Consider the following 24,538-nt stretch of genomic DNA (forward strand, 5'->3'; position numbering starts at 1 on the left):
AAGGCAGCATTTTCAAGAGCAGCATAACAAATAGTGAGTCATCCACATCAGTGGGCATGGTAAAGTTATTGCCCTACAAACCTACCTTTTTAGATGGTGGTACTTCTGGGACTGACTTCGTTCAAAGTTGAACCTAGTAGATCATTCAAATTGCCCAATCAGCTAACTGGAGTCCAAGAGTTTCTGAGGTCTGGATTTTCTGTTTGGTCCATCCTTACCATTAACACAAACTGATAAAGCTAGAAACAATCAATTAAAGGCAATGGTGAAAACCCATTCTCAACTGGCTTTGTTATGGCTTTTAACCACTTAATTGCTGGAACTGCCAGTTGCCTCTGTACAGAAGAACTCTCCACCTTTCTTTCCAATGATGTATATGGGGCAGCAGTGAAAGGAGCCACACCATTGGTTATCACTGAAGGTGTGGACTTCAATTGTGTATTTCCTGGTTTCTGTTAATAATGAAAAAATGGTTCAGGTGGTATTTTTGAATTAAAGTTTCTGTTCTAGGGTAGAAACATAGTATGAAAGTGTGTATTTTTTTGCCCTCCATTGATACCTAAAATGACTGATCCTGACATACTAAAGAAAATATTCTGGGTATATATTAATGAAATTGATATTCTGCTGGTCTGTACTCTATTTCTAAGGTATGCAAAGGACGACATTCACACTAGCGAAGAAGGGCCACTTTAGTCCCCTCCCCTTAGTCCCTTAATACTGGGCTTAAATGTTGCATCTGCTCTACGATGAATTTCCCCAGCAATGACAGGAGGCTGAGACAAGTGTAGCATTGTGCTGAGTGGGCAGGCCAGAGGAAAGCTCCCTCTTGGTGCTTCTGAGATCACTGCTGCTTACAGACCGTAAGTCTCTTAGACACAGCAGTGTACGCACGTACAACCAGCACAGCCACAGGTTGGAAGACCCCATAAACTAACCATGACTGCTATAGCACTTGGCAGGGGCATGAGGTACACTTCATGATTTGCTTACTATGAGGACAGTATTTTAGAACCAGGTTGTTAAAATCTGTGCAGTTCCTGAGGGTGCTGATAAGCCAGAGCCTTTGGTACATGGGTATAGACGTGCATGACCTGTGGCAGGCAGGCACAGTGTCTCCGGGAGCTTTGGGAAGTGAACAGTGTAGCACCTACTGCTGTATCCTTCAACAGGGTGCAGTACATGTGGCAGTCAACATCTTGACTGACCCAAGGGATTAAACCAAGGCCATACAGAGCTGAAAGCATGAACCTCTACAGCTTGAGGTGCAGATCTAGCCTGTATAGCTGGCAGCTGTAACAGACTCACATCTTCTGTGGTTTGGGCATAGAGGAGGATGCATAAAACATACTGACCAGTTGGTTACCCATGTACTCCCACCCGCGCTGATTCCTTTCTGCTGGCCGGGACAGAAAAGAGTCTTGGCAGTCCTTGTTTGGATTTCTAGTGCTGCAGATGCTAGACACTCCAGGGCGCAGAAGAAAAACGATAAAGAAAAAAGTAGTGACCACTTTGCTCACCTGTGCAGGCTAGTCACAATCTAACACTCAGTGTGTCTTTCTAAAAATGAGATTAACTCTAGTGACCTGCTTTGTGGAAGTGAGTGACTTAATCAAGGCTTAATTCTCATCCATGCAGTTATGGTTAACACATTCTGGTGATTAATGAAAGTGTGTGTTTCTGTACTTCTCCCTGCAGTGTGCTGCTCTGGTTGGTGAAGACCAGCCTCTTTGCCCAGATCTCCCAGAACTTGACCTCTCTGAACTAGATGTGAATGACTTGGATGCAGACGGTTTTCTGGGTGGACTCAAGTGGTACAGCGACCAATCAGAAATCATTACCAATCAGTACAGCAATGAATCATCAAATATATTCGAGGTAAGGGAAGTGGATGCAAAAGTATATTTCAGATTGCTTCATGTTTTTACCAGGTGGAATGACAATCTTCTACTAAAAAAGAGCCAATAGATGCTGAAGTACAGCTGTGACGTCTGTTATAGCCTCCCTCTGACACCCTTAATCCTCATGATCAAAACCAGACCTGTTATCTGGAGAGAAGAAATGCTTGGAAAGAATTAAGTGGAATTCTGATTTCTGGAATGAAAGTGCTGAAGAGATACCAGGTTACACTATGGCATAACACTGAGATATTGCAAAATAGTCTGTTGCAAAGAAAAACAAAAGTTGAAACCTGTTTGTCGTCTTCCACGTTCATTTCGCAGAAACAAACGCAGTGGAATACAGCATCTATTGATGGCTCTTTAATACTTTATAGGTTAGTAATTATTATTACACCTACAGGTCCCAAACAGGCCCCCATTGTGCTACGTGCTGTACGTGCACATATCAACAAGTCCTTCCACTCTAAGTACAAGATGAGACCATAGGTGAATGCAACAAACAGACTGCGGGGAGCACAGCATCAGAGTCAGATTATTCTGATTAGCATAATAAGCAGTGGTCATAGCACGCCAACTGACTAGTCACTGATGTGTGTTTTATAGACATAATGGCAGAGGGCAGGCTTAAGGAGAGAACTGAGGGATTTCAGGAGAGATTTAAATGCCCTCTTTAAAATACTGCTGTGGGGGTCAAGGTATATAAGAGATGGGCTATGCCCTCTTTGCCTCAACCACTAATTCTCCTTTCCTGTGTAAGACCTCAAGATTCTCCACTGCTTAATTCTCAGACAACCATGCCCCTCTTGAACCCTAATCTTCTTTCCTCCTAGATGGTAGTAAATGCAGTAGATCATCCTCTGGCTTGGAAATTGGGCAATAGTACATTTGATAGCTGGCAGGAAGACCTTGGGCAACAATAAGCTATCACCCCTGCTTCACCTCTGCCTAGCAGATCACAGATGATCACAGACCAGAAGCATTCCTGTCCACTTACTTGGGGGAATCCCCAGAATAAAGACTGTTAAATTTAATACCTGTCAAATACTAAATGCTTCAATAAGGTAAAATGCATTTGGAGGTGAAATACAGACTTTATGAAATACTCTGAGCCAAAATCAGCTATTACTTATGCTGGCATAACTCAACTGCAGCAAATTAACTTACTCTGGATGAACACTGATGTCACTGAGAGCAGAAACTGGCCCTCTGAGTCTGGTCTTTCTATCATTCACAGTGGTGTAATTCAGGAGTAATTTACTTCAAGTCTATAGGATTATAGTAGTATAAAACCAGTGTAAGTGGAGCAGAAGCCCGTTCTCTGTCTCCAAGGGAAAAATTTTGAAACATTCTGTATTCTGAAGTTTTGTGAAACTTCAAAATGTTGTGTCTTGTGCTTAAGTTTCAGTCATAGTAAGTAAGTGACACATGCTATAATCAAGTAATTGGGCTGCTCTATTATAGTATTCTTATAGGGTCAGTATGGGAAGGAGTTAATAACATTTGTAAGCAAGGTTAAATTGGGTTATATCAGAGAGAATTAATGAGTTAGAACTTCTGCTTCCAAATAAATCACTAAAAACCAAATGTATAGACCTCTTTCGTTGGCTGAAGTAAAATCAGCAAAGGATTATATTCAGTGTTGATAAATGCAAAGTAATGCACATTAGAAAACATAATCTCCACTATATATATAAAATGATGGGGTCGAAATTAGCTGTTGCCACTCAAGAAAGAGATCTTGGAGTCATTGTGGATAGTTCTCTGAAAACATCCACTCAATGTGCAGTCAAAAAATGAACATAATGTTCGGAATCACTAAGAAAGGGATAGATAATAAGACAGAAAATATCGTATTGCCTGTATATAAATCCATGGTATGCCCACAACTTGAATACTGTGTGCAGATGTGCTCATCACATCTCAAAAAAGATATATTGTAATTGAAAAAGGTTCAGAAAAGGGCAACAAAAATGATTAGGAGTATGGAGCATCTGCCATATGAGGAGAGATTAATAAGACTGGGACTTTTCAGCTTGGAAAAGAGACGACTAAGGGGGGATATGATAGAGGTCTATAAAATCATGACTGGTGTGGAGAAAGTAAATAAGGAAGTGTTATTTACTCCTTCTCATAACACAAGAACTTGAGGTCACTAACTGAAATTAATAGGCAGCAGGTTTAAAACAAACAAAAGGAAGTATTTTTTCACACAACACATGGTCAATCTGTGGAACTCCTTGCCAGAGGATGTTGTGAAGGCCAGGACTATACAGGGTTCAAAAAAGAACTAGATAAATTCATGGAAGATAGGTCCATCAATGGCTATTAGCCAGGATGGACAGGGTTGGTGTCCCTCTCCTCTGTTTGCCAGAAGCTGGGATTGGGCGACACAGGATGAATCACTTGATGACTTCCTGTTCTGCTTATTCCCTCTGGGCACCTGGCATTGGCCACAGTTGGAGGAAAGGATACCGGGCTAGATGGACCTTTGGTCTGACCCAGTATGGCCGTTCTTATGTTCTTATGATTTAGTCTTCTAAAAATTAAGATCCTGATTTTGCAATTACTTAAGTGTGTGAGTAACTTTAATACATTTAATTCCAATGGGAATTAATTCCCAATGAGACTGCTCATGCCTTAAAGTCAGGCATGTTCTTAAGTATCTTGCTGAATCAATGGCCAAACTTATAAAGGATAAAATTGTCATTTATTGTGTATGCTGATTCCATTCCTGAAGATCAAAATGTTATACAAACACGGGGATAAATACATGAGGTTTAAACTGTCTTGGTTGGTGCACAGCAATATCAAGACATTGGTCCATCACGTGGCATTTAAAGTCAGTCATATTAAGGTGTATTTGAAAGTGCAGCCCACCAGGGTTCAGTAGAAAGAGATAGATGGAATACATCTAGGGAAGTGCATTGTGAGGCAGCAACTAACATTGTCAGAAACCGAGATTTGGATGAGAAGTGTTTTCCATCTTCCCTAGCAGACAAATTCTGCCATCATTTACTCAAATGCCACCCCTCAGACTTCAAGGACTTCACTGACTTGAATTACAGATTGAACTGAAGTCAATGAGGGCACGCTTTGGCTCAGAGACTACTTCCTCTGAGGAGCAGATTGTTATCCAGTAGCACTTTGCCATATTGTCTATATTCAGTCTGTCATTTATTATATTTAAACTGACTTAGTTGGTGCACAACAATAGGGACAACCATTGGTCTATCATGTGGCATTGGGGTTTAAAGTCACAGTCTCATTAGTCTGCATATGTCATACCTGAGTGTAGACAGTGGGAGGATTACATCAAAAGGGCTGCAATTACAAGAGACTTGAAAAGTGCAGTGGACGCTCTTCCTATGCTGGGTCTAGCTGCTTCCAGTTCTCAAATGTAGGCAGGGTCCTGACACACGCTGCTAGGCCCCCCCTTGGGCCATGAGATATTGTTGGCAGCACTAATACGCCTCTGACACCTAGCCTTTAGGCCTGGAATGGCAAGTGCCAGAATTCTTCCTGCATTCTTGCAAGTATGCAGAGTAGGCTAAGACCCAGATTTTCAACGTTATTTAGGTATTGCTACATTCAGCATTGCTATGCCTTATGGATTTCGGAACCTGCATCTCATTTTCAAAAGGGATGTAGGCACTTAGGAACCAAAATCCCATTGACAGTCTATGATATTTAGGCTCCTAAGTTCCTAAATCACTTTTGGAAATGAGACTTGGGCTCCTAAATCAGTTAGACATACCAAGGCTGAGCACAACACCACCTAAATACCTTTAAAATTCTGGGCCTAAGAGTTCATCTGCAGTTTCACTGTTATCACACAACTATTCATAGAATCATAGAATATCAGGGTTGGAAGGGACCTCAGGAGGTCATCTAGTCCAACCCCCTGCTCAAAGCAGGACCAATCCCCAATTAAATCATCCCAGCCAGGGCTTTGTCAAGCCTGACCTTAAAAACTTCTAAGGAAGGAGATTCTACCACCTCCCTAGGTAATGCATTCCAGTGTTTCACCACCCCTAGTGAAGAAGTTTTTCCTAATATCCAACCTAAACCTCCCCCACTGCAACTTGAGACCATTACTCCTTGTCCTGTCCTCTTCCACCACTGAGAATAGTCTAGAACCATCCTCTCTGGAACCACCTCTCAGGTAGTTGAAAGCAGCTATCAAATCCCCCCTCATTCTTCTCTTCTGCAGACTAAACAATCCCAGTTCCCTCAGCCTCTCCTCATAAGTCATGTGTTCCAGACCCCTAATCATTTTTGTTGCCCTTCGCTGGACTCTCTCCAATTTATCCACATCCTTCTTGTAGTGTGGGGCCCAAAACTGGACACAGTACTCCAGATGAGGCCTCACCAATGTCGAATAGAGGGGAACGATCATGTCCCTCGATCTGCTCGCTATGCCCCTACTTATACATCCCAAAATGCCATTGGCCTTCTTGGCAACAAGGGCACACTGTTGACTCATATCCAGCTTCTCGTCCACTGTCACCCCTAGGTCCTTTTCCGCAGAACTGCTGCCTAGCCATTCGGTCCCTAGTCTGTAGCTGTACATTGGGTTCTTCCGTCCTATCCTTATTGAACCTCATCAGATTTCTTTTGGCCCAATCCTCCATTTTGTCTAGGTCCCTCTGTATCCTATCCCTGCCCTCTAGCGTATCAACCACTCCTCCCAGTTTAGTATCACCACTCCTCCCAGTTTAGTATTCATGACTAGTCACAGTATTACCCATTGTGTGTATAAGCCTGTGCTAAACTACATGCAACAAAGGCTATGGAGAAGGGGAGGGTCTCTATATAGCTTCTGGTAACCTGATCGAAGGTTACTAATATTCTATATCTTGGTATCACATTAATAATTTCCACCACTACCGTTCTTTGTCATTAGTTAGTTCTAGGAAAGAGGGGAATAAAGGAGTTGTTTTCTTACAGGGTAGGCAGTCGTGATCAGGCTATCCAAACTGAATAATAGAAAACTCGCCCTTCTTTTTGGGCCAGCTTTTTCCAAACTTTAACCCCTATCCCTGTTCTCCATTATGTAGCTGTGTGTGTATATATATATATGTAGCACTATTTCTTGTCTCTACTGCTCCTTAATGAGACAACTGAGGGTGCTCAAGAACAATAAAAGATGTGTCCTTTCTCTGGGGATTATCTAGGTGATGCTCTGAGACAAACTATTTGTGTTAGCGCAGAGAATGGAAGCTCTACCTAGTCTCTTGTTTGTTAATTTCTAGATTTTTCTATATTGATTAGCTTTGGCATTTCAGCTCTTTCTTTTTAAAGAAAATATAATTGTATCTTAATCATCCTGGGGCAATATGTTTTAGAAGCCTTAAAGCCTCTATCTGAGAGCTGACTGCTATGAAAACATGAAATATATTCCAAATTTGTTCAAAATGGAATTGCAAACAAAAGATCGAAAGTACAAGCAGCACAACAATAATTGAAAACCTAACCTTAAGTGAACCACTCTCTCCTTTGAGTTACCAATGCATTGCTTGTGGCACTGTCTAGGTGAGGGCCTATATTTGCAAAAGGGACTTACGAAATTTGGGGTGCCCAGCCTGAGGCATCTTTAATGGGGCTTGTGTTTCAGAGGGTGAATACTCTGCACTTCTGTCTCAAACTGAAAACTGAAGCCTATTAAGGCATTTTCCTTCTAAAAATTAGTGAATTGCCTTTTTGAAAATTGAGTATTGTAGGAATAATTATTATCAGTTTATGAATGTATTATGGTAGCGGTTAGGGACCAACTGAAAACATGATCCACATGTACTAGACAGTGTGCAAACATAGATTAAGAGACAGTCTTTGCCCTGAAGAGTTTTCAGTTTAAATATGATGAATCTACAGTCTAAATCTAATGAGAGATAACAATCTAAATGTGATGCGAAAATTGACGGTACTGTTATAGAATAGATATTTCTGATTCATCACTACAGTACTCCATTTGTATCCCGGTGCAACTGGTTTTACACTGGCATGAAATTGGAGGAACACAGTGGTGAATTAAGGCCTTACTGTTACACTGATGTTGCATGTTCTTTATCAGTGTTGTACATTTATTAATTTTTTTTTCTATTCTTAGCCTGGCTACCTCTATTTTCTTCCCTGATTTTCATTGCCTGAGATTCTGATCATTGGAGATGTATGTTAAGGGAGTTTTTACCCCTAAGAGCACTGTCTATTGACATAAGCTCATGCAAGTAAATAGTTAACTGGTTGTGTGTACTGGTTAGGTAGATGGCTTTCGTTCTCATTCACTTTTGTGATTTGCTTTTGGAAAGGATCAGACCTTCAAAAATTATATTTGTACAAAACTGATTCTGCTACCCTTTTACAAAAAAATAAACTGGTTTCAATTCTTAAAGTCATTACTATGTAACATGTGGAGATCTGTAGATCTTTGAGTAATGTGAATTAGAAGGCTTTTTTGTGTTCTTCCTCGGGAGATGAAAATTGTTACCTCCTGAGGTGTATTTCAAATATACTGTACCCTGTATACTAACCCTATATAAGGCTAGTCATATTTTAAATTATTTATGAAGAGTGGACAGCATTATACAGAGGATAGAGGTGCGCAAAGGTAAGTATACGCTGTCTGCACCATTCACAAATAGATCAGTGGAAGTCATCTGAAAAGAGAAAATATAGCTAGACAACAGCCAATTAAAGTCTAATTTAGCAGCGTAGTGTCAAAAAGAATTTTCAAGTATGGTGTTCTGACAAAATATTTTTCACTTTTAAACAGATTTAATAAGACCTGAGTTTCTTGGCCTGCCCTGAATTTAATTGCTGGTTTTTGTTTTGTTTTGTTTTTAAATGCAATTCTCTATTTTTAAAGAGTTGTTTGTTTCTTTTTAATTGTTCAGCGTAGTCAAAGTTACTTTCAGGAGTGTGCTCTGTGTTATATATTTGGAGACCTGAATAGGCGACAGTGTTTCACTGTGGGCTGCCAAAAATGCTGTATTACAAGCAGTGAGAATGAGGGAGTGAGAAAGAAATTCACAATGAATTGCATACTCTGTTGTTCTTGGCAAAGGAGAAATTTATGAAGATAAATGACTGCTTATCCATTTGGAATGGTTTCCATGAAGAAGATGATGGGGGGCTTTTAACACCAGGAGGGTAATTTGCATTGGTTCAGGTTATATACTCTAATCTTCGGTGGTGCTGCCAGTCTTTGTTACTACTGCAAGTTATTCATTCAAGGTTTGTAGCCAGATTGATTAATGAATTACCAGATCTTACGTAAAATGACTTGGCCTGACTTTTAAACAACCACCAGTGTTTTCTTTGCCAGTCTTGTGACTGGTGTTAATGGGTTTCCAGAGACTGAACCTCTATAGATTTTTTTGAACTGGCCTCTTCCAGAATTTTTACCACTTTTTAATTTTCTCCAAAACTAGTAGCCCAAGGCAGGCAGTTCAAGGAGATATAATCTTGGGGAAAAAGACATAGTAGTCAAATCCTTGATGGCTGATGCCCTTCAGTGCCAATTCAGAATGATTTATCATAGCCATCTATTCAGCACAACAGAGTCTAGAGGTGAGCTGCATGGTGTACCTCACACAATATGCATAACTAGAGCTCTGAACTTTGAAGGAAAGCCTCAGAGCTATTTGCAAAGTGCTGGTGCTTAGTGAATACTAAATTACATTTAGGAAATAGTCTACTGCTACCAGTTATACTTCATTTTTATTCTTGACACAGACACCTAAATCAGAGAACAGTAACATTTCAGAGATTATGGAAGCAGTTTGGGTATGTTCCAACACTATAATAGGATCAGAATTTTAAGGCCTTTTTTATTATTACCAATAGTCACTTAGTTTCTACTGCAGTGTACTTTGTAGGGAATTACAGCTTTTACTAAAAAGATTAAAATGCTATTATGCAAATGATTGCAGTATGTTATTATGTTTACAAATTAACATCCATGGCTCAACACACAAATTAACTAACTATTCCATCTATATTATTAAGGATTTAATAAAGTAACTGTTGATAAAAATGGGGAGCTTGGAACAGTTAATAGGAACTGATTGTGATTTAACATAGAACTTAAACATTGTGTTTAATGTTCTAGATGGTATAATGGCAGAATAAAGCTTATCAAAGTACTTAAAAGAATTGAGATTGTGTGAACAGCATAGCAGTATGTCTTAGACCTTAGCAAACATAAACTAAGTAGCTCTGGGCAATAATGTATAGTGGGCAACATATCAGTAAATCTAAGGGTAACACAAAGACCATCTTATATGAATACATACATTAGTGCACTAATATGTAGTTTATTAAAATTCTAACTACTGTATGCTAAATATTTTATATATTATAAACATGTCTAGCATACTTGGCAACTTGTGTCCATCTAAAATGCATCTTGTAATGAATTTTTGCTATGGCAAATGGGATTTCTCTGCAGAGAGTATCACTGTATGACAAAGAAGGGGAAGGTTGAGTTCAGACTGAGATGGCTTTACAAACAGCGCTGCAAATTGCTATTCCTAGCAGTTCATAAGAGCTCATAAAAGCAAGCAGATAAGAGCCACCAAGGTCCTAGAGAAATGAATGTACAGTATGTGGTTACAGGATAGATTTAGTAGAGAAACAGACAACATTGTAGGTTTAGTACAACAATAAACATAAAAGGTAGAAGATGCAGATTTGGGATAGGAACTTTATAATAATAATAAAAGATAACAATGCTATAATAAAAAAAATTTAAACTAGGAGAAAGACCCTCAGTTCCAATGGAACAGAAGAGAGGATATAGGGAAAAATAGCAGGTAATATAGCAATGTCAAATACGTTATGCAAATATGTTTACCTTTACAAATATCTTTGGCTTGAGTTGTATAACACATTAATAAGAGAGTTAAGAATGAGATTAATGGGTAATACTGCATACCGTTGGCGCTCTGAGTCTACTAAATAAGTGCGTCTCAGAAACAACATTACATCTGTATGGCAGGTGTGTGTAAGCTATAATCCACCACAAAGTTTGCTTGGGTTTAAAAACTCTCAAGCGTAAGTACAATTTATTTTGTTCCAAGCAGCTCCTATGTTATTGGGAAGTGTTTATGCAAATTTGCTATATCTTGCTTCAGCAAGGTGCATTATTTCTTCGTTCTCTTTCCCAACTGAACAAACTGTGCTGTTCTGTACTAGTCCAAATTTGCCTCTGTTGAAGTAAGTCCTTGTAAATTAGTTGAAACCCTCAGGCAAAAAGAACCCGCAAAATGAAAAAAAAACAATTCCTTTGAGAGCTTATTGTTTGATGGCTTAGTGGCCTTGTACCATTCCGAGGCATGTGATCAAGAAAGGGCACATGATCAGCCGCACAATCCTGTTATGCGTACATTCCGTTGCACTGCCCAACATTTCAATTGGAGTGGCCAAGGTTTTGGGAACTCACCGTATCTTTACTCAGCCTAAGCATGCCCCTTTTGCAACAGGGGAAAATAATGTTCACCCAGAACAGTGGTAAAATACTGGCAGACAAATGGCTTGGCCTGTGTTAAGAGGCTCTTAAGAACACAGTGTTCCACTGTGTTCCCACCAGTCACATACCTAAATACAAACTGGTGTCAGTTGCCATACAGACAAAAATATATTAGCCTCCTTTCACATAGGTCATCGTAAATCCGTTTTGGTCACAGTCACAGTGCACATCTGTTTTAGTGAGATGCAGCTTCTTAGGGTGGCTTTTGGACTTCATCAGCATACAAACAGCCAAGCCATAAATTGCCACTGCTGGAGTTACTTTGAATAGGCGTATACTGTTTCATATTTATAATGGTGAGACTTCATAATATTCACACTGAATATATAACACAGATCAGTTCAACAAGCATGAAATTGTATGTTGTCAACTTGTCACATAAATAGAGCCATATTCTGGCTTACGATAATGTTGAACTAAACATTTTTCCCTAGAATTGCAGAGAGGGTCACAAAAAGTGGGAAGGTAGTATTTCCTTTTGTAGGATACGCAGTCATTGATGTTCAGAAGTAAATATTGCTGTGTGGCTTTTCTCTTTTTCTCCCTGTTTAAAAAAAAAGTTTGATTTACTTAGGCAAATGCTAATTGGCTAAACTGTTCATCTTTTCCCCCCCAAATGGTTTGTATTTCTAGGGTATCCTTTTATTATTATTTTGTTGCTATTTTCCTACCGCACATCAATGCTAATTGCTACTAAATGCTACAACTTAACCCTGATATGCTCTTTTCCTCCTGCCCCATCTCATGTAACATTAACTCAGGCCCATGCTATTAAAGGAGGATGAAAATCATGGTTAGGCTTAATGTAGGATATTTTGTTTTCCACAATACCACTAACCTATTATAAGTGTGTAAGGGTTTGCTGAGAGCAAAGTTGTATAGGAAGAGAGATTTGGTGTTGACTTCATACAGTGAATCCTTTAAATAAATAATTCATACAAGCAACAGCTTTCCCTAATGACTCTAATAATTACACATTAAAAATCCTTGACTAAAACCTTAGCTGTACAGAATATGAAGGGGCTTATTTTAAAACATTCTGAATACCTACAACTCCAGTTGAAGTCAGTGTTGGGGTTTGAGTGCTCTGGGCCTGATTTTCAGGCTCTAGCTTCCAGTTGTGCATATGCAGTTTTGTGCGTGCACAAATTCATGTATATATTTTCTGTGTACTAATGCCTGTGGTTTGTAAGTGACATATAACAATGGAACTTGCAGGAGTTAGAATTTTCATGTACAGAACCCCACTGGGAACACGTGTGTATGCATCAGTGGAGGGCAGGTGTAGGCCCCTCTGGAAATCAAGCCCTATAGAGTGTATAGGAAATGGCTTTGAATACATTTTGTCTGCTGAAACTCAGACAAGAGCAGCCTTATTTCATAATGGGGATATTAATTTGCAGTTTGTGATAGGGATGATCCTGTGTGGCTGTTGGTTTGGGGTTTTGCCACACCTCAGTCATGTTTTGGTTTTTAAGGCACCAAAAAGTCCCCCAGATTTTGGATTTTGTTTTGGATTGGCCTATCTGAATAGAGTTTTTTCTGTGAGGAACCCACATGCTAGCCTCATTTTCCTGGTATTGCTCTGCTTACTGATTTATGAAACCACCATTGAGCTGTCTGAATGGATTATCACCAGCCCATGAAGACTAGAAAGGCCAAATTTACCACTCATATCTCATGGAATTTGATGAGGAGGGCTGAATCCTTGACAGACCTGGATCTGTGTGCTGAAAGGGGACACAGAGAACTTCCCACACCTGATGACTTTTGTCTGCAGTAACAGCTGCTCCTTGAGGGTTCTCTGCAGACATTCATCATGTCCTTACACCAATATAGGGAGTGATACGTGGCTTGTAGGTTTCCCTTCTGTGGGGGTCTACTTAATCTGAAAGTGGAGAGAATGTCTCCTGACTCATGGAATGATTTCTAAGAAAAATAGTGCTTACCAGCATCTGAAAGAGCTATTTGGCTGATGGCATCCAACTTCCCCAGTGAGCTGTTAAGAGGACATCCCTGACAGGACTCTGGAGTGTGCTAAAAACTACCCCCAAGTAGGCTGATCTCTGAGAAGGAAATAATTCACTCTCCTTCCAAGCTGCCTTCTGAGCCTCAAAAACTGACAGACCTTTCGCAAGCCAGTCACTGAGACAAGATAACTTACTTTGGTGAAGTGGTACTTACCACCATAATGTTGACCTTGGAGAAAACACTGAGAGCTAATGCAAGGCTGAACAATCAAGCGATGACTGAAAGTTCTCTTGACCCAGAGTGAAACACAGGTATTTCTGATATAATGGGGTGACGCGTTAATAAATATTTTACTTCTAGGAAGTCTCCAGGTTCCAGTTCTGCTATGCTGCCAGTTTTCTCCATTGTTTATCCTTCATATGCACTTGGCTTTTATATTAAGCAAAGACACATTTCACTGGGATACCCTCAATTTCCATGGGTCCTATTTTGCCCATTCTGGTAGGCTGTCTATTCTTTGAAAGGTGAACTAGTGGGATATCTCACACAATCTTTGACTTGGTCATTTACTTTATAGAGAATTGTGCAGATAGTGTAACTTCCAGCAGCTTTAGTAAACAGAAAGCTAAGTGCATGGCTGTAGAGCATAGCAGACCTTTGACTGGAACTGCCTTGCAGGGCATTCCACTAGTCCACAGGGAATTGGGGACTTACAAAAGGAGCAAAGTGGCATGTGACTCGTAAGAACTGGAACGTTGTATGGAAGAGGATCTACAATCCTTCAGAGCTTTTCTCTTTTTCTTCTTTAGACTTTGCTTAATTCCCTCTCTCCCCCTTACTCCTCTCTCCCAGGAATAGGTGGAGGTGGAGGAAGTGTAGATAAACAAAATGTACTGCTTTCATTAGCAGGATGATTTGGGGAAAATGCTGCCTGTTTTTCACCCCATTATATCTGGGGAAAAGCCAAAATTCATTGGTTTTCTGATAGGTGTGAAAATGTTCAGTTCTAACACCACAGAGCTTTCCATTTGCAAATCACATCCCTTTCTAACTAAAGGGTGTCAATCTGCTTTTGCTTGCACATGATTTTAGTATTGCCATCCCTTGTAATTTCTTTGCTGTTGATCCCGGTCTTGCATATAAAAGGTCAGTTCAATGTCGCTGGAGACCAGACCTCCCATTTGCAGGAAGAAGTCTCTCAGGTGGAGAGGATAACATTTCAAAATAGAGAGTAACATTACAAAACAGCTCTGCTTCCTCTGGCGCAGTGTAGAGCTTCACAGACCAGCACCTTATTATCTATGTTTTTCTGTAAATCCAATCTGAGACTGTCATTATCAGTCTCAGATAGGTGAACAACATCTGGGTGAAATAAACCTGTGCCAGTGATGGCCTGGAGGGGCTCTTGTTAGTTAATCATCCCTGCCTTGCCTTTGATTACTTAATTTGTGTGTTGAGCCATGGAGGAGACCCCAAGAGCCTCTTTTTAAAATTCTGCCAACAGATGGATGATGGGAAGATAAGGATGATTTCTCTGCCTTGGATGGAGTTCATTGTATCTTTGATATTGCTAAATCTTATGTAATACTTCATTTAGGGTGGGATCTCTCCGTTAGAATATTGGCAGCACATTACTCTCTTGTGTATTTAGCCCTTAAAATCATCAGCAGTGACTCAGCTCCCTAAAAAATTCATATAGTTACTTAAGGTTACTTTTGGTTCTTTGTTAAGGCACTCTTGTCACTGGTCTGCCACCATACTTGCTCGATTAAGATGTCAGAGCATACTCTTTTTTTTTTCTTGAAGACATTATTGTTTATTTTGTAGTGGTAGCCTAAGGGCCATCATCAGGGATCGGAGCCCACTGTGTTGGAAAGTGTACAAAAACATAAAATAGATGGTCCCTGCCCCATCCTTGACATGTTTTTGTGAATAATGGGTTCTTCTATCAGTCCGAATGGTAGCATTCCGAAACGTTGCCATCTCAAGATCCTAAGTGGTACCACTAACGTATCAGGCACTGGGAGACCCACTTGTGTATACTGATGTGGCCTTCACCTGATTTTACCATATTTCCACTAAAAAAATATTTCCACTAATTATTGTAATTTGTTGTCTATCAATAGGATACTTAACTGTGTACCAGAACTGTGTATTAGCCACTTTTCTGACCAGAATGCATAAGGATGTGCAAAAATCCATCCACGCTTTTTGTCCCTTCCAGTACTTGCTTTTGGGAGTGCAGTGATAGATAACAATTTATTGTGTATCAGTGCTGCTGCTATGTGTACAGCAGATTTAAGAGTTTACATTAGGCCACAGTGCTATCTTCCACTTTTCCTAATTCTGTCTCCTGGCAATCCCTCAGTTATACAGTTGGGGTGGCTGCCCCATCCCAAAAGGAATTTGTGTCAATTTCTGCAGGGACAAATCCTCCCTGCATTAAATCGCTTTGCAATATTTGCTCAGACTGAAATTTTGACAAAGACATTCTGTCCACATACACCAAAAGAGATTTTTAAATGTGCTTGGAGGTAACTGGATGCTGCCTGTACCTGACTGATAACTGAGTCTGTACATCTATGTAGCATCATCCATGCCCTTTTTAATTTGTCTTTGAATGACAAATGCATTTCTTCACTGAGTCAGCAAAAGGGATGATATCCTGCAATAGCACTCCTGGCCCATCCATTGCTTTTGTAATGGGGACAACCAATTGGTTTGCCCTGAGTTTTCCCCATCTCCCCTCCTCCACACCAAAAAGAAGAAATTTAAAAGCTAATGTAAACAAACAAGAAAAAAAAAAACTCATCCCCTTCCATCTCTTGTCCAGAGCACCCCCAAGTTCTCAGTGTGTGACAGGATCATCTGTTGTTTCTTTAGAACCAGAATAGCCCCATTGCATCCTGATACATTCCATCTTCAGAAAGGGTAATGCTACTAGAACTTTGTTGAAACTGACCAGTTTCACACTGCAGGCATTTGTCCAGGCATTCAGTTTCAACCCTGATGGACTGCCACCCTCCAGTGTCAGCCTCAATTTTGAGTGTGACTGACCTCAAAAATCAAAAGCAAAATTCATCAGACGCCACTGTATTTCACAGAGAAGCCATGCACAAATCAGCCCAGCTCTGCTTGAAAGGTTTGCAAACGTTTCAAGGAACGAGTTTTGTGTTTATAATCAGACTAGAAATCAGAGAAGTTTTGCATGGTTTCAGTTTTTACTGCAAGCACCTCACACAGCCCTAAAATGATACCGCTTTTAACTTCGTAACTGCTAAATGATAAGCCAGACCTTCCTCATAAATGAGATCTTGGCAAAATACCCCGTGGTGGGGCAACAGTCCATCATAATAGTATACTTGTCTGCATTAGCAGAGGATTCATAGTGTTAATGGGAATGGAAAGAAAAGGTACAAAACCTTGCTGACTGCTAATTAAATGCTTGAATCCTCTCAGATTGTTGGATGTAAAAACAAACAAACAAGCAAAAACAAACACATCTTCCAGTGCCAAGCTTCTACACACCAAGAATTCTGGAAATACATCCACCTGCTACTTTCTGAACACTTGGTGCAACCTCTGATATGTGTAGGTAGCCTTGCTGGTCTTGTAACTAGAATATCAGCAAATAATGAAGGACTGCAGCCACTTCACCAGTTTTTCCTCCTTCTGGAGCCCAGTAACTGTAGTCTTACATCAACATGCAGCTAGCCTGACTGTTATCTGACAAGCCTATTAATCCTTCAACCAGACTCCATAACTTTGAGCATCTTTCCAAATTGCATTCTGTGATTTGGTTAGATTATATCTTATCTTTAACCTTCTTGCATCCATAAACGCACACTATCTAGTCTATCTTCTGATGCACCTTTCAAACAAGGAAAAACAACAGGACTCAATCGGCTGCCAGCATTAGTGGCATGATTCTTCACACTGATTCCTATTCACTGTAACTTATATCTCACAAATACCTTTGTGGAAGTCTTCCACTCCTTTCCATGTCCCAAGGAAGTTTTCTTCGTCACTAATTTGTCTGTCCTCTCATAACTTCCAGGGTGACTTTTGCTGAGTGTACCACCTTATAAGGAGTTATGCATGGTAGGCCACCATTCATCCCTCAGTTGCTCTTCAAATGCAGGACTATCAAGAGTCAATTTGTTAACCAAGCTGCTGGGGCTTAGGGTTACTAACTAGCTAATCTTTCATCTAGAAGTGTTAAAACTATCCCAGAATGAACAAAAAGCTAGTTGCTTTGCTGCTAATTAGCAAAAAGAAAAATTCAATACGAAGGTATCAAGAGGAATGAAAGGAGGAGTTGGCAGTAATGCAAGCATTATTTTCTGTCTCTGGAAGTGGCTGGTCTTGCAGTTGCTCCACATGAGACTCTCAAGAAACAGAGCCCAAACCTGAAGTCGTGGCAGAAGATGAGGATGCACAGAGGCTACCATTGTTGTAATTCTTTTTAGCATTCTGTATTTTAAAGATTATCCTAATCCCAAAATAAAAGCTTGCCCTACTCAGTTTACTGTAACATGGGAACCTCTAGGTGAAGCTCTACTGTATGAAGTTTCCACCGACCGTAAGTTTACCCGACACCTACCTTTCTCTACCTCAAACATTTGCTTATGTGTGTGAATGCTTACTAGTCTTCCCAAAGTAAATTACATAAAATGGGAGGCCCCATTTAAACACCTTGTTCTTCCCTATCCCTCCAGAAAATGTCATTGTGTGAGGATACTCACCAATTTGTCTTTTTACTATAGCCTATTCCCCTGTGGGTTTTTAATATGTTAATTTCTATAGTCTTATAGTAATGTCTTTGCTCACTTTTAAGACCATACGGTACTCGGCCCTTCCCTACATGCCTACCCTTCTCTCTTTCTTCTTCTCTGCCAGTAATGCCATCCCCAATGTTCATCTCTCATACAAATATCTCAGTGACTTGTTCCTGCTACCCCTGATGCATGAATTGCTCTCTCAACTGTGGAGTTGCGGGTCAACCCACTATCCTCTCCTAATTTAAGTCCCGCTGGCAAACTCACTTCTGCAAAGCCAACAATGGAATCAATACTATATATATTCTACAATTTCCCTGGGCAATTTATTTCAGTGCTTAAGCACCCTGACCTCTCAGTCTTCTCTTCTCCAGACTAAACAAACCTAATTTATTCAATCTTTCCTCATAGGGTATATTTTCTAGACCTTTAATCATTTGTGTTGCTCTTCTCTGGACTTTCTCCAATTTGTCCTCATCTTTCCTGAAATGTGGTGCCCAGAATTGGACACAATACTCTAGTTGACACCTAATTAGGGTGAAGTATAGCAGAAGAATTACTTCTAGTGCCTTGCTTACAACACTCCTGCTAACACATCCCAGAACAATGTTTGCTTTTTTGACTCATATTTAGCTTGTGATCCACTATGACCCCCAGATCCCTTCTTAGGCAATCGTTTCCCATTTTGTATGTGTGAAACTGATTTGTTTATTCCCAAATCGAATATTTTGCATTTGTCTTTATTGAATTTCATCCTAGTTACTTCAGACCATTTCTCCAGTTTGTGCAGATCATTTTTAATTTTAATCCTAGCCTCCAAAGCACTTGCAACCCCTCCCAGCTTGGTATCATCTGCAAACTTTGTAAGTGTACTCTCTATGTCATTATCTAAATAATTGATGACAATATTTAACAGAACCAGATGCAGAACTGATCCCTGCTGGACCCCTCTCGATATGCCCTTCCAGCTTGACTGTGAACCACTGATAACTACTCTCTGGGAATGGTTTTCCAACCAGTTTTGCACCCCTTATAGTAGCTCCATGCAGCCACCTTATAGTAGGTCCATCTAGGTTGTATTTCCCTAGTTTGTTTATGAGAAGGTCATGCGAGACAGTATCAAAAGCCATACTAAAGTCAAGATATACCACATTTACCACTTCCCCCTTTTCCACAAGGCTTGTTACCGTGACAACATGATTTGTTCTTGACAAATCCATGCTGACTGTTACTTATCACCTTATTATCTTATTAGGTGTTTGCAAATTGATTGCTTAATTAGTTGCTCCATTATTTTTCTGGGTACTGAAGTTAAGCTGACTGGTCTATAATTCCCCAGGTTGTTCTTATTTCCCTTTTTATAAATGGGCACTATATTTTCCCTCTTCCTGTCCCTGGAATCTCTCCCATCTTCCATGACTTCTCAAAGATAATCGCTAATGACTCAGATAGCTCCCCCATCAGCTCCTTGAGTATTCTAGGGTGCATTTCATCAGGCCCTGCCAACTTGAAGACATCTAACTTGTCTAAGTAATTTTTAACTTGTTCTTTCCCTATTTTAGCCACTGATCCTGCCTCATGTTCAGTGGCATTCACCATGTTAGACGTCCAGTCGCTACTAACCTTTTTGCTGAAAACTGAAACAAAAAAGTCATTTAGCACTTCTGCCATTTCCACGTTTTCTGTTATTGTTTTCCCCCACTCATTTACTCAATGAGTAGGCCCTATCCTTGGTCTTCCTCTTGCTTCTAATGTATTTGTAGAATGTTTTCTTGTTACCCTTTATGTCTTTTTTAAGTTTGTTTTAGATAAAAATGTTAATAATAGTAATAATAATATATAATAATGTAGATGGATTAACGTTTCCCTATGTGATTATGAAGGAAAGGCTTGAGAAATAGATGAATAAAATTGAATGCATATTGTCAAAAGCAGGGCTTGCTCAGCAGCCTAGTGACAATGAACATGTTGTTTATTTGACAGAGAGGCAGTGAACTTAACTCCTGACTCACAGAGAAAAACTTGCTTCCCAAATGAAGATGTATGGTTGGTTTTAATGACAGTTGCAAGACGTATGGCTATGTTACGCCGCTCTGCTTTAGCATGTAAAGGCACTGCATATATATCTTGTGAGGAACCTGTGATTTCCACCACTGCTTAAGAGCAAACACCTTTCTCACCCTTAAAGAAAAAATATATCTAAGGATGGCCTCAACCAGCTCCACAGCAGTTGAACAAGTCATCTGGCCAAAGAACCAGATATTGATGCCAGTATGGGAAGAATCTGTTCCTCAGCTTCATAGCTCTGGGTCCTGGTTTAGTTTTGCTCCATATGCTGAACTCACTCAAGTGTTTTACATCTTTCAGTTACGTACGTGTGGCGTACTTTGAAAATTGTAGTAAAACCAGCCTTACTGGAAAACCAGCCTTACTGGAAAACATGCTAAAATACATGTCTGAATAAGGTTCCATTTGACACTGCAGTTTTTGGCAATCTCTCTAGTGCTGCCATTGTTTTCCAGCATAAAGCTCCAGGCGAAAGGGAGGGAATAGGAAATTGTTTAGAGGCATTTGTGCTGTTCTGAATCTTGGGCAGGTTCCTCATGCAGTGGCTACCAACAACAATAGAGCAGACTGTGTCCAGAGGTGCTGAGAGGTGAAGCAGCAACAGGGAATACTAGTCATGGTATTCTTCTTATTCTCTTCTTAATGTTGCATGGCTGCATTTGTAATCATACTTCTCAGTCTTTTGCTAGTAGGGTCAAATGAACATAAGGGCTGAGAATATCTGTGCTGTGCTTTGGAGGTGGTCTTTGCTGTGGCGTTTGGATTATGCATGATGGAGGTGCTTAGTGGTCAGTGCAGAAAAGTGGCCAAGATTTTCAAAAGCGGTTAGTGCTTTTGGATGCCCAGCTTGAGCCACCTTCAGGGGGCCTGATTTTCAGAGAGCAGGCGCTTAGTGCTTTACGAAACTCACCCCCTTTAAGGTATCTGAGTTTGAGCCCCCCAAAACTGAGGCACCCAAAAGCAGAAATCCCTTTTGAAAACTTTGGCCAGTGAGTTTAAAAACAGTAAACAAAAGTACATTTTAATTTCTTAACAAAATGTAATAAACCAAATTTTTTTTCCTGAGGGATGCAAGGGAGGGTGAGGGAGTGGCAGGGGAATGGTATCTTTTGGTTTGCTCTTTGCTGCTCTGTGTTGAACATTTATATTCCAAAGAGGTATTTCTACCTACCCTGAGTGTTTGGGAGGTCCAGCAGCTCATTAGATGTTCACAGTAGCACCATTGCTCAATAGGAAGGATTCATAGGCAAAGTACCCCCCAGGCTATATGTCTGAGAGAAAATGTGGCAAATAGAATCAGAAACTAATTAAACAGACAGCTAAAGCAAGCATAACTTTAAAAAGCTCTAAAACTACCAAAAATGGAAACCTATTCCAGTTATCTGCATTCACAGTGCAGAACAAGTTTGGTAGTATTTAAGATAATTCTCTAGTGCCTGCTATTTTTAGTCCAAGGGTAAGCTTCTGTAAGAGCCTTTCAGCGTTGCATCCCTTTAACCTGGCCTAACAAGCAAAGCCAATAAGCTGTCTGATTTCCATCTTACATGAGGAAGAGAAATAGCTAAAACAAACCATTTGTGGTGAAAATGTTCAGCCTATCTTGTATTAAGAGCTTTTTTCATATAGATTTTTTCAAACATCCCAATATTAAGTGTTGCTTGTCAGAGACCAAAATGTCAAGCTTTGCTGTTTGGAAATTGTAGAAGAACAGATGCAAAGGAAGGATTTTATAGACCCACCCTAATGGAAATGAACATTGCTGTGTTACCACTGGTGACACTGAATCTTTGCAGTTCGAGATATCATTATCAATGTATCTGAAAGAAAAAGGAATGTATTCAGTTTTTCTTTAGGGAAAGAAAGGCAAATATAAGGGGCTTGAGCCTCTTCTCACTTATACCAGACCTGAACTGGTTTAAATCCTCTGACTTCAATGGAGTTACTTTTGGTTTATACTCTTGTAAGAGGGAGGAGACTCCAGTCTAAGATCATGGTAGTTGTAGGACATTGACTTCAGGACCTATGCGCTCCTTCCTGTCCGAGCAGAAAGTAAAGACAATGCAGCTTTAAAACACTCAGCTGATCGTTCTGCATTAACTTGCGGTAGGGTGGAGTGGGGGGTTGTGGTGCAAAACGTCGTTGCAATATATTCAGTTACAAATATTTCTTTCTTCACCTGAAACGGTATGCATTTTTTTTGGCATTGATTTATAAGATAAAATAGTACCTTCCTTTGTCGTCCTCACTGAGTTTACAAAACATTATTTTATTGCTGCCTAAACATGACTGAGTCCCAGCCACTCCCTCAGCAGCTGAATGTGCAAGAGTTGTTATGAATATCTTGCCCTTTGTTTGAAATGTATAGTATTAGAGGTCACGCTGCTTTGGTTAATGTAAGAGCTTCTGGTTAATGTAGGAGCTTCAGCCTTCTGTCTCCCAGGTTTCACTTCAGTGGAGCTGTTCATGTGAGTAAGGGCCCTAACTGAAGATGTTGTGCTGGATTATGAGGGGCTGCATGAGTGTCAAAAGTGTGGCTTGTAAGCTCTTGAAGCCAGATGTTACCCCCACTTTGAAACAGTGGTACAGTTAGAAGAAGTCACAAGTCTCAGTGTATAATGCTCCATCTTGATACAAATGGAGGCCACCTATTATCAACAAGATGTTGTGTGTGTCGTGACCAGTGGTTTGTAAAGATCACATCTCAGTACTAAATATGAAGGCGGATGCAATTTGCTCCATTTCTTGTAAATTAGGCTCATCCCTCAGGCTCTCTACTCTGTTACTTACTCATGTTGACTTCGGTGAGATTACTCCTGGAGAAAAATGCTACTCAGCATGAGTAAGTGTATTAGAATATTGGCTAGCGAGAATATGAACTCATTAAGAATATAGGGTCAGATTCCCCAACTGGTGTAAATTGGTGAAGCTCCATTAAAGCCAATGGAAAGGAACTGATTTACCCCAACTGAGGATCTGATCCCTAATTCTATTTCTTTTGGTTTTGTGTAGAAAAAATTAAATAAAAGCCTATGGTACTATTATTTATTTATTTATATATATTTTTTATATTATGGTTGCACCTGTGGACCCCAATCATAAATCAATAGCCCATTGTGTTCGGTACCACACAAATACGTAACAAAAAGACAGCTCCTTCCTTGAGGAACTTAAAATCTAAATTTATACAGTACAGTATTTTAATGCAAGCCCTTAGAGGTCGCAATCTTTGTTTTTAAAGAGGCAAATAGAAGAATTTCCCACTTCTCTTTCACCATCTCTCATGATATAGTGACTTGATAAAACATCACCATCTCTCAGATCTAAGAAATAGGCAAATACAATCTCCATTATGTCTTTCACAGTGAGTGGTGGTGGTCAGGAGCATAGCTTTAAAAGGCTGTCAGAGAATGAGCAGTATATTTAATTCTGATAAAGAAATGTAAACATTGAATGCAAGGCATGCAGCCCCTGTGTGATTCACAACATGCACGGCAGCGTTAACACTAAATAGCTCTGTCTCTGCTAGACTGGTGGGAGCAAACTAGCAAGGCATTTTACCTGTTATACTGAACCACATTTAATCAACAGTGTCTATAATGACTAATGAGCTTCAGTATAACTCGAAATCAGAAACCAGCAGACTTACTCCAGAGAAACCCCTGTAACAGAGACCCCTTGCTGTGATTGTTCTGTGTAGTTTGCTATTTAAAATCTCTACCTCCAGTTTATGATTCTATTCACACACACACACCTGTATTAAAAGAACATTAAAGTCATGGCACATGGTGACAAATCGAGGAAATATATAGTTAAGGGTATTATGAGGTGGCTGAGACAGCTAAGCCAATCAGATTGCTTGACTGCTTGAACATTCTGACACCTCTCTTTAGAGAGGAGATGGTGGCTGACTGCACCATTCTGTTACTGCTTTTTGCAGTGAAGGCGTCGTTTATATATTGTGTAATGTTTATATTTTGATTTAATACAACTTTATAAAATGAGCTGAAAATGGTAAAACACATTTGTGCTTCATGCTAAATGAGTACCTGCACCTGACAGCATTACTTTTACTAGTAGTGTCTTTACATTCTGAATTAGAGCTTCATTGTATGATTTTTTTCGGTTTCATTTAAGTGATGATATCATAATGCAGGTACAAATAGAGGAAACTGTAGGCGGAACCAAAGCCCCTAAAGAGATTTGTAAAGGAAATGCACCATTGTGCATAGGTGTCAAAGGACTTGGTGGGCCAAATTCCCTCCTCATATACCTGAATGCAGCTCCCATTAATTACA

General features: G+C 39.9%; 1 protein-coding gene across 1 annotated transcript in view; it reads left to right on the plus strand.

Moving 5' to 3' along the window:
• PPARGC1A (PPARG coactivator 1 alpha) overlaps positions 1–24,538 on the plus strand; it is a 76,386-nt gene that overhangs the window by 4,132 nt on the left and 47,716 nt on the right. The window contains exon 2 of the mRNA XM_077814614.1: positions 1,699–1,878. Within this exon, the coding sequence (XP_077670740.1) occupies positions 1,699–1,878 (180 nt within the window). The remainder of the gene's footprint in view (positions 1–1,698; positions 1,879–24,538) is intronic.

This window comes from Eretmochelys imbricata, chromosome 4 (genome assembly GCF_965152235.1).
Source record: "Eretmochelys imbricata isolate rEreImb1 chromosome 4, rEreImb1.hap1, whole genome shotgun sequence".
Lineage (NCBI taxonomy): Eukaryota > Metazoa > Chordata > Testudines > Cheloniidae > Eretmochelys > Eretmochelys imbricata.